General features: G+C 42.9%; 1 protein-coding gene across 1 annotated transcript; it reads right to left on the minus strand.

Moving 5' to 3' along the window:
- Nucleotides 1-847: 847 nt before the first annotated feature.
- On the minus strand, nt 848-11483 carry LOC129840262 (protein CNPPD1-like). Its single transcript, XM_055907999.1, has 8 exons — nt 11270-11483; nt 10645-10747; nt 10456-10537; nt 10248-10368; nt 9428-9556; nt 5122-5183; nt 4371-4488; nt 848-3543 (listed from the first exon to the last, which is right to left on the minus strand). The coding sequence occupies exons 1-8, from the start codon at nt 11330-11332 to the stop codon at nt 2896-2898; spliced, it is 1326 nt and encodes a 441-aa protein (XP_055763974.1). The 5' UTR covers nt 11333-11483; the 3' UTR covers nt 848-2895.
- Between the last annotated feature and the right edge of the window lie 23 nt (nt 11484-11506).

The following is an 11506-nucleotide window of genomic DNA, read 5'->3' on the forward strand; positions in this document are numbered from 1 at the left end:
ATGCCAAATCTTTTCAGTCTCCTGAGGGGGCTTTATCGTGCCCTCACAACTGTCTTGGTGTGTTTGGACCATGACAGTTTGTTGGTGATGTGGACGCCAAGGAACTTGAAGCTCTCAATCTGCTCCAATACAGCCCCATCGATGAGAATGGGGGCGTGTTCGGTCCATGCAGTCGTGAGTGAACAGGGAGTACAGGAGGGGATTGAGCACGCACCCAAGGGGCCCCCGGGTTGAGGATCAGCGTGACGGATGTGTTGTTACCTACCCTTACCACCTGGGGGCGGCCCGTCAGGAAGTCCAGGATCCAGTTGCAGAGGGAGGTGTTTAGTCCCAGGGTCCTTAGCTTTTAGATGACAATAAGAGGTGAAACCTGATCCTTGATTAGCAGTCCTTCTCTGAAACGCTTTGTGAATACAGCCCACAGGCCAGGAACCATATATATTCTGCTCCAATGCATTTTTGAGGAGAAGAAGATGTGAGGAATGAAAGAAATACAATTGAGAATCCAAAGATGATGGCTTAGGTGACAGTGCCTTAGCCTGGTCCCAGATCTGTTTGTGCAGTTTTGACAAAGACCATGTGAATTGGTAAGACTGCCCAAACACATCTGTGACCAGGTTAATGTCGCCTTGCTTGACACCACACATGTAGATCAGCGCCTTTGCAGTTCCTAGATGTCAGCTCAAATGGCATATTGTTTTCTAGGGTGTGTGTGTGTGTGTGTGTGTGTGCGTGACAAGATTGAGCTATTCATCTCACAATGTTGACAACTCACATTACATACTGTCTGTCAAAGTGGACCACGTGGACAGCGATACAGACATAGATGACAAATGAAAACCAAACCTTAAGGGTCAAACATTTTATTACATTTTTTTATTTAACAGATTTCTACACATTGAATGTTTTGTACATTGTTTACAAAATGTAAGGATTTCGTGCTTCAAAATCTCAGTCTGATTTGAAAAGGTTTCATTTAGATGCTTCCAGAAATTCAACGAAAGCCAAAGTTCATGTCCGAGGGACCACAGTGCCTCGTAAGAAACGTGTCAACGTAAAACCAAGTCAAATGTACAAATAATCACAAATTCTCTAGCAAGAAACTATCTTGAGTAGAAAAATATGAGAAGAGCTAAATGTTTTTCCGGGGTGAGAGACATAGAAACAGTATTACTTAGAATTTACATCCCCATTCAAGAATGGATATCCCCATTCGAGGAATTCTATTTCTATGGAGAAAGAAGACATTTTCCATTTTTGAGCAGGTAGAGAAGACAAATGGTGTTTGAGTGATTGAGTGGCTGTTACTGTTGGTCAGGTCTCCCCAACCAAATGGGTATGTTAGAGGGATACTAATTAATTGCACAAATTGAGAAACAGAGCTCAAAAAAAAAAAAAAATGTGTTTCGCACAATACAACTCACCCATATGAGGATGTTTAGGTTCCCATGAAAAGGTTATCGGATGAAAATCGCAATCATTAGATACATTTCCAAAACAATCATGTTTGATGTTAGGCACCATCATATTCAAAACGATAAAAAAAAACAGCAAACAGTAGACTGGTTATGACCTATTTCAGTTGTGTGGCGTTCTGTTGGACAAACATGAAATCAGAGATAGCCACTGCATTCTGTCATGGTAAAATAAATAGTTACTTGAAAAAAAAAACCTAAAAGGCCGCACTCAGAGCTGCATCTCACCCAGTACTATCCAAGTTCAGGGTCACGTTCAGAAACAAATGTACTTGTTGAACTATCTCCGTTTACTGTTGCAAAGCGGTTTAAAGCATTTCACTACGATGTGCCCTAATGAACACGACTTGAGAGGGGCAGCCATACTGAGATATGAATTTAATGTTTTTTTTCTCACTGGAATAAAAAAATCATTTAAATCTCTACTGTTGTTCAGTGCAGGGACCAGTAGCCATCTGTGGGCTTTGCTGGTCTAGTTGTCATTAACAAACCAAAAAAAGCATAAATGTTAACATTTTTAAAATAACAACTGCAATAAATGAGAAAATAATGACCCAAAGACTCCATGGCAAATCAAATGTAGGCTAGATAGTTGTCTCTAGCTTGAGTGCAAGTCTGTTTGTGCCATCATTCCAACCTCTTGTCATTCACTCATTGTCATGCAATGTTTGACTTGACAAGGAGAGCAATAGAGTTGGCAAGAGCACAAAAAGATCTGGGACCAGGCTAAATTGACTCCCTTCTTAAAGCACTACAGTACTGACTTAGAAAGCAGCCTCGCTTTTGCGGAGACAACTTACTTTCTCAACACATTCTCAAATAGCTATGATGTCGCATCAAAACTTAACTCTTCCATCTAAAAACCATGACTTAGCCCAGCTCCCACAATCCCCCATTTTCAAACATAGGTAAAGAGTAGGTAGCCTGGGCACCAGTCTGTTTGTTCCATCATTCCACAAACAAATCTGGTACCCAGGCTAAAGATCAGGTAGTAACAAACGCTGTGTGAGTATGGTAGCCATGCTTAAACATATTTTGGTGTATTTTTAAACCAAACGTGAAATATTAGTTTGCCATGTACACACCTTCTAGAAACACCCATTGAAAACTGTGTGATCCAACCTTTGAAAAATAAAAGTTATAAAAGATAAGTGCCTGAACACAGAACTCAGATCTCACGCTGTTATGAGTTCATCTTACTTATTTACACCAATTCAGCTGGCAAACCACTGTACAAAATGTGCTACTCGCCTTATCTCAAATTTAGACAGTATATGCACACAAAAAAAGCACATAAAACAAAATTTCGCTTTCCTTTCACTGCAACGAATGCATTCTGAAAAACCAGCTGGTTTCATTTGGAGTCCGGTGTCATCGTCATTGAAGGGTAACGATAGTGGCTTGTTTTGTCCGTCTGTGTCTAGCTGGGCATGAGGAGAGATGGGGCTTTCTCGATGGGCAGCATGAACTGTGGGCAGCAGGGTCCGACACGGAGGGGTGCCATGCCAGTCAGACGGGAGTCCAGGAGCATCGGGGCGGCTCCGTAGAGGAGGGGGGCAGGGGCCAGCCACAGTGTTGCGCGGTGACCAGGGGGTCCAGGCTCAAGTAGTGGAGCAGAGGTGTTCCTTGGGCTGCACTGGATGGAGCCAGGAGGGAGGCTCCCCACTGTAACTGGGCAGCCGGGGCAGTGCAGAGAGGAGGCGGACAAGGCTGGTTCAGTGTCGGGCTGGGGGTGTCGGTCAGTGTGGCTTAGCGAAGTGAGGATAGAGCCCCATAGACACAGTATAGAGGTCTGGGAGGAGGTTGGCGAGCCGTGGTCGTCGTGGGTGTGGAGAGTGCCAGGCCGGCGGTTGTGACTGTCGTTGCCCAAGACGCAGCAGCGAGGGAGGTCGGATGCTGGACTGGGGTTCTCTGGGACTGGGAGCAGGCCTAGTGGTGGTGGAGAGAGGTTGGAGCTAGGCAGGTGGACTTGGCGGACTGGGGCCAGGGGCTGGCTGCTCCTGGGGAGGCTGGTGGCGATAAGGCCCGCGACACTGGTCAGATACACCAGCCCCAGCATGCAGGTCACCTGGAGAGAGGTGAGGATGTGGATTTAGTGGATTTCTTTAATTATGTTTTTCCTTTACCCCCCAAACTGACTACTTTCAAAAGTGTTGCTTCTTTCAATCAACACAGTTTACGTGGGTTTCTGCAGTTTTCGGAAATTGATGCGATGGAAATGTTATACTTGTGCTTTTCTGATAACTAATTTCTGTGTTCTATTCATGTGCTATTCTAATAACCAATTTCTGTGTTCATGTAAATGACTGATTTAACGAATCCTCACTTATCAGTATCTACAATTTGGCAGTACGCCCAGACCTTGTTTTGAGAACTAAAGATATTTCAGTTTCAAGGTCCCAGCTTAGAGAGAAGAAGCCTTGTGAGATATTGGTCTGTCACATGTTATGAACCAGTATTGGTCGGTCACATGAATGAAACAAAACGGTAACGATGAATTACTTATGCAAATATAACTTGTCTGTGTATAGCCCTATATAAGACAACTGCTGGGACTGCCCCAGCAGAGCTTCTGACAGATGTTCACTATGGTGCATTAAGTTTGATGGAACCTCTCCAGCACGCTGACAATAAACAATGATTCATTTAAGATTGACTTTGAGTGTCCCTGTGAAAGAATTTCCATGACATTGTCATGTTACTTTCAGGTGTGTTTTTGAGACCAGCGTTGTGTCCATTCGGCACAAAACATACTACCTGAACGTGTCAAATAAGATATGCTATTTTCTATTCAAAAATGTTCTGCTACAGCGTGCCCATACAGAGCATGACCCACAACTCAGTCCTTCAGTGCACTGTGGACCCCACTGCCCCTGCCCTCTGCCCCTTCCTCACCTTGGCAAAGTGCAGGTAAATGGCCGTCAGTGCCTGTCGCCATGCCGCCTGCTCCAGCAGCACACAGAGGTCAGTGTAGGTGAACCAGCCTCGCTTCATCCCCTGCTTCTCTGCAATACTGGAGTCACAACAGGCCTGAGTTAATATACACACACTCTATGCAAACACAGAGAGAGAGAGATGGACGTAGAACAGAGTCTGGCAAACAAATGACCACGCTCATGTGACACACACAACCAACCCTTTGTTTGAACGAGCAGCTCTGTGTCAGATCTACAGTCCCTATGCCAGGCAAATTACCACAAGAACTTGACACTACTAATTTAGTTCTTCCCTGAAAAATCATGGGGCCTACAAAAATACAAGTCTCTATGACATTCCCAACCCTTCATAGCCTCTTGTGTTTCTAATGCATTAGGAGTCACACACACACCCACCCAGACAATTATTATTTATTTTTTTACAGGAAGCCCAAACAGATATAATATTTGACTAAAACAATCACTTCAAATCTGGCATACATTTGTATACGATCACATATACTGTATCTCTATTATGCATAGGAATACTTTGGAACAGAGTTACAGAATTAAAAACACATGGAAATAATTTGCGGGTGTTTTTACATTATTTTATGTCCAACAACAAACGTAGGTGGCCAAATAAAATTACCCATGGGCCCGCAGGGCGACAGTTGGGGAAACCTGCACTAGCATGAAAAACTATCCATGTGAAAACATGAACCACAAACCTGGTTTCTAGTTGATTCAGTATGCCAAAGTAGTCCACGGGCTCAGTGAAGAGGCTCCACTCCTGAAACACAGAAGAGAGATTGCAAATTCTGGCCATACAAATACAGTACAATGGGATTTAAATACTAGTGATGCGTGGGTTGACAAACTACAGACCATGTGGTTATAACTGCGGGCGGGTGGGTCATGAAATATTGTGTGGATGACCGGGGGGGGGGTTTACCTGTTAGTTAACACTATTATTGTTTCCATTTACTGTGGGAATTGTGATCGAATCAACGCAATATTAGCCACTTTCAATGCAACAAACTGAAACAGAACTAACTATGCAAGAGATTTTGTTGTAGACAGAAAGCATCAGAGTAGGATACTATTGCATTGACAGGCACGACTCAGGCCCGAACACTACACAGACCGGTGCGCCATAACCAAATCAGAGCTTCAGCAGGCCTCGCCATAACCAAACAGAGCTGCAGTAGCCCTATATGCAAATAGACCATTGCCATGGATTGGTGCCATTTACTTTGAACTGGACTGTGTTCACAGCATGATCGGTCGTGAGTATATGACGTGTGCACATTTGATCAGATCCTTTGCTAGTTAGTGAGTTATTATCCCAGTTATAATTTCAAAATCACCAATGATTGCTTCCTACAAGAACACAAAACGTACAGAGCATTTTTTTTGTCTTAAAGGGACAGTGTTGTATGTTGAGACCAGCTTGAATAAGCTAAGTAGCCAATAGGCAGAGGGTAGTATAATCTGTCTGATTCTCTGTAATAATGGTATGGGAATAAGGACGTATTTTATTTTGTAAAGTGGTTTCTCGCGTCAAACAACATTTTCAGTCACATCCTTGTCTGAAGGACAAGTGGAAAAACAGGTTCATGCCAAGCCCTGTGTGTTTTCTTCTAAAGTATCATGGAATATACAGTACGATTGAAAAGTTTGGACACGCCTACTCATTCAAAGTTTTTGTTTATTTGTACTATTTTCAACATTGTAGAATAATAGCAAAGACATCAAAACAACTAATGTGGAATCATGTAGAAACCAAAAAGTGTTAAACAAATCAAAATATAGTTTATATGAGATTCTTCAAAGTCGCCACCCTTTGCCTTGATGACAGCTTTGCGCACTCTTGGCATTCTCTCAACCAGCTTCATGAGGAATGCTTTTCCAACAGTCTTGAAGGAGTTCCCACATACTGTATGCTGAATACTTGTCTGCTTTTCCTTCACTCTGCGGTCCAACTCATCCGAAACCATCTCAATTGGGTTGAGGTCAGGGGATTGTGGAGGCCAGGTCATCTGATGCAGCACTCCATCACTCTCCTTCTTGGTCAAATAGCCCTTACACAGCCTGGAGGTGTGTTGGGTCATTGTCCTGTTGAAAAACAAATGATAGTCCCACTAAGCCCAAACCAGATGGGATGGCGTATCGATGCAGAATGCTGTAGCCGCCATTCTGGTTAAGTGTGCCTTGAATTCTAAATAAATCACTGACAGTGTCACCAGCAAAGCATCCCCACACCATCACACCTCCTAAATGCTTCACGGTAGGAACCACACACGCAGAGATCATCCGTTCATCTACTCACAAAGACACGGTTTGAACTCATCAGACCAAAGGACAGATTTCCACTAGTCTAATGTCAATTGCTCGTGTTTCTTGCCCCAAGAAGTCTCTTCTTATTATTATTGGTGTCCTTTAGTAGTGGTTTCTTTGTAGCAATTCGACCATGAAGGCCTGATTCACGCAGTCTCCTCTGAACAGATGATGTTGAGATGTGTCTGTTACTTGAACTCTGAAGCATTTATTTGGGCTGCAATTTCTGAGGCTGGTAACTCTAATGAATTTATCCTTTGCAGCAGAGGTAACTCTGGGTCTTCCTTTCCTGTGGCGGTCCTCATGAGAGCCAGTTTCATCATAGCGCTTGAAGGGTTTTGCGACTGCACTTGAAGAAACTTTCAAAGTTACCCCCCGGACACACCCCAATCATAAAACACTTTTGGGAAGGGGCCAGGCAGAAAAAGTGACAATGTCGAGTTCAATTCAGTAAGAGAAAAGTTACAAAATGGAGAGTTGAAAATAAAGAAAAGTAATGTTTGGGAAAGATTTGGTGAAGTGGTTAAAGAGGATGATAACATCACGATGTTATGTGTGATGATTGTGAGGAGCTATACTTTAAATAGGCATATGACACTTCAGGGAACTGTAGCCTACTGTTCAGATGGGTTAAATGGAAACTGAAATCTGGACACTGACTTTAGGTCTATAACCTCTCACATAGCCTTAATATTAACTCCTGCAGAATTGAGCATTTCTTGCAATAAAACGATACACCAAATGTAGGAAATATTTTGACATGAAAAGGAGTTGAGAAATATGATTTAATTCTTTCGGCATCTTGAGAGAAAGTGAATGCGCAGTTAGATATCGTCTGTAAAGGTGCTACCTTTATCAGCATCATAAAAGCTGATAGTATTTCCACCACATTAAATATGCATCCAAGCCGAACTGACATTTTTTTCAGAAACCCGTTGGGTCGTTTTCACAGATTTCTATTTCCTTACAACCAGTCAAACTGATGCCACTTGGAAATTTACACAGAAAATATTTCCTTTGTTTTTGATATTGCATTTTCTCCCGGTTCTAGAACGTCTTTGCTCCGCGGTTCTAGAACGTCTTTGCTCCGCGGTTCTAGAACGTCTTTGCTCCGCGGTTCTAGAACGTCTTTGCTCCGTTAAAGAAGCAGACGACAGAAAATTGGACCAATGTCAACTAGATTGAAACGTTCATTCTATTGATTTATGACATTAATCTGGCGAGCAAGGGTTTATTTAGTTTTCTAGGGCAACAATGACAGAAGAGAAGCTGCATGTATCGGCGTACACATCACGGACAAACTGAATTGGTCCACCCACACAGACAGCGTGGTGAAGAAGGCGCAGCAGCGCCTCTTCAACCTCAGGAGGCTGAAGAAATTCGGCTTGTCACCAAAAGCACTCACAAACTTTTACAGATGCACAATCGAGAGCATCCTGTCGGGCTGTATCACCGCCTGGTACGGCAACTGCTCCGCCCACGACCGTAAGGCTCTCCAGAGGGTAGTGAGGTCTGCACAACGCATCACCGGGGGCAAACTACCTGCCCTCCAGGACACCTACACCACCCGATGTCATAGGAAGGCCATAAAGATCATTAAGGACAACAACCGCCCGAGCCACTGCCTGTTTACCCCGCTATCATCCAGAAGGCGAGGTCAGTACAGGTGCATCAAAGCAGGGACCGAGAGACTGAAAAACAGCTTCTATCTCAAAGCCATCAGACTGTTAACCAGCCACCACTAACATTGAGTGGCTGCTGTCAACATACTGACTCAACTCCAGCCACTTTAATAATGGAAAAATTGATGTAAAACATGTATCACTAGCCACTTTAAACAATTCCACTTAATATAATGTTTACATACCCTTCTTTACTCATCTCATATGTATATACTGTACTCTATACCATCTACTGGATCTTGCCATCTTTATGTAATACATGTATCACTAGCCACTTTAAACAATTCCACTTAATATAATGATTACATACCCTACATCACTCATCTTATATGTATATACTGTACTCTATACCATCTACTGCATCTTGCCATCTTTATGTAATACATGTATCACTAGCCACTTTAAACAATGCCACTTTTATATGTTTACATACCCTACATTACTCATCTCATATGTATATACTGTACTCGATACCATCTACTGCATCTTGCCTATGCCGTTCCGTACCATCACTCATTCATATATTTTTATGTACATATTCTTCATCCCTTTACACTTGTGCGTAGAAGGTAGTTGTTGTGAAATCGTTAGGTTAGATTACTCGTTGGTTATTACCGCATTGTCGGAACTAAAAGCACAAGCATTTCACTACACTCGCATTAACATCTGCTAAACATGTGTATGTGAGAAATAAAATTGGATTTGATCTAATTATAGACAAGATGACTAAAAAAGCCTAGCAAAATGTCAGAAATGATAAGCAGACACATATCTAAATCAGGCAACAACAAAAAAATCCTGCCCCTTCTGTCAAAAAATTGTTCTGCCATCTCTGACTTTATCCTACAGCGCATTTTCTATATTAGTGGGTTAGGGTCAGGCCTCAGATTTTCATTGCGGGCGGATGGGGGTACACTAAAGGTTGACCCACGCACCACTATTAAATATATGGCTCTGAGTAGGACCACACATTTCTGGGCCTGTGGTATAGTATGTAATACTACATATAACTTACAATGGCATCGAGGAAATTCATTTCCAGGGTGTTGACAGTCTGCACGTCCAGTTTCCCAGCAGCCCCCCACTCGTCGTTGAACACCTCCTCGTCCTCCCCTTCGTCGTACAAATACTTGCTGGCAACCATCTAAGGGAAAGGCGACACAGGATTAGGAGGTTAAGATCAGTCCATATGTCATAGAAAGCAAGTTGTGTTTTGCATCCATCTCCTCACACATACTACACAGGAGATTCCATCTTATTAATTCTACTACTTGTTATTTTTGACTTGACTACTGTATTACTGTTATTGACTGATGTACCTCATTGTTGAAGAAGCTATTACATAAGCATTTTGCTGCATCTTTTATACCTGCTGTAAACTGCGCGGGACAAATAAAATGTGATTTGATAACATGACAGAATGCTTTCCCAGACACCCTTATTCCTACCCCTGGTCTAAAATGCACAATGCGGCGGCTGCGGGAAATTCTAAATTGAACAAGAATTGGGTGTAGTATATGGGTCTGGGCCCTACATGCCCAGCAATTAGAGAGAACCATGTTCATAACAAGCAATACTGTGCCCATCACATACATAGCCGTGGCCTAATTCTGGTGAGAGGACCTAATACTTATCACATGCCTAATTATGGCGAGACAACCAGTGAGTCCCAAATGGCACCCTATTCCAACCAATCAAAAACATATTGACACATGCTTCGTAAACAACAGGTGTAGACTAACAGTGAAATGCAGATCTTGGGTCTGGTCATAAGCAGTACACTACAAAGGGAATAGGGTGCCATTTCAGACGCATGCAACCTTTAGCCCACATACCATGGAGATAAGGAAGAGGTCCGAGGAGGAGATCTTTTGCAGGTATTCGGGGTTCCTGTGTCGTAGCCTTTCGATGTAGACCAGGGCCAGCATCATGGCACACGGAGAGATGCACGCCTCCCTGAAAAACAGACCAACTACATTAAGTTTTGGAGACCATTACATGCCCAGAAAGGATAACAAGTGTCAACATTCCCTGACAACATACCTCGCGACATGAGCAGCATATTTCTTGTGCAGTTTTCGAATTGGGCTAGGGGCAGATTTCTGAAAGAGTTCCACAGCGATATCTAGAAATCATATTCAGAAGATAAGAACGAATCATTCAAATTCACAACATAATAATCAACACAGTCACACATGGACAGGACATAACCTAACAGACAGAATAGCTAACCTGTAACAGGACAAGAAAGAGAATCTAGAGAGCCGTCTTGGTCCAGGCCATAGTACAATCGCTTCCGCACTCTCTCTGACAGTTTCTGATGTCCAGGAAGAAACTGTGAAGGCAGATCAGAGAGCAAAGTGAATCATTGAGCGAAGGGCCTACATAACAAAAACGAACCTGAAATAACGTTAGCTAGCCAACTTTACACAAGCAAGTCATGTCAACACGGTTGGAATAGAATAAGTTAGCTGGCTAACCGTTAGTAATCCCACAAATGGCCTCTTATAGTCGGTTATCCTACTGTGTTTGCTGGCTACCGTTCTACGAGGTTAACGTTAGCTTCAACTCCACGACTTGCCACCTAAATCCAGAACAGCCACAATCACATGTAGCTAACGTTAGCAGGCTGGTTAGCTTCATTAACGCGTGAGCTAGTACAATACAGCGTTAACCTTGCCGTGTTTTGATGTTCAATTATACGGCATACAACACGTTTTGTTTAACCTGGTATGCATATTTAAAATGCGATTATTACCAAATAGGTCCAAAACTCACATCAACCCGTTTGCGGTCATATTTAACTACGTAACTAGCCAACTAAGCTAGCGTCACTCGCCTTGATAGGCTAACTTACCGTAAACTCCTGAAAGTCAGAAAATTGAAATGTTCGTTCACTAAACAATTCGTTGAAATCCATGCTGTCTATCCAACATTAGCCAAATAGTAGAAATAGAAAACTCTTGTTGAAAAAATATATACAAAACGGCGCCTGGTCTTACTCAGGCTAGCTATCTAGCACAGCAGTAACCCCCGTTGTGATGGCTGACAAGCCCGCTTATAAAACCAATCAGCAACTGAGATGGAGGGAGGG

Source organism: Salvelinus fontinalis, chromosome 41 (genome assembly GCF_029448725.1).
Source record: "Salvelinus fontinalis isolate EN_2023a chromosome 41, ASM2944872v1, whole genome shotgun sequence".
NCBI classification, from domain to species: domain Eukaryota; kingdom Metazoa; phylum Chordata; class Actinopteri; order Salmoniformes; family Salmonidae; genus Salvelinus; species Salvelinus fontinalis.

Coding starts and splice junctions, on each gene's coding strand:
- LOC129840262 (XM_055907999.1), bottom strand. CDS start 11,332: ATGGATTTCAACGAATTGTTTAGTGAACGAACATTTCAATTTTCTGAC. Junction 9,557..10,247: donor ACCTCTTCCTTATCTCCATG/GTATGTGGGCTA, acceptor CCTTTCCCTTAG/ATGGTTGCCAGCAAGTATTT. Junction 4,489..5,121: donor CTGAATCAACTAGAAACCAG/GTTTGTGGTTCA, acceptor TTGTGACTCCAG/TATTGCAGAGAAGCAGGGGA.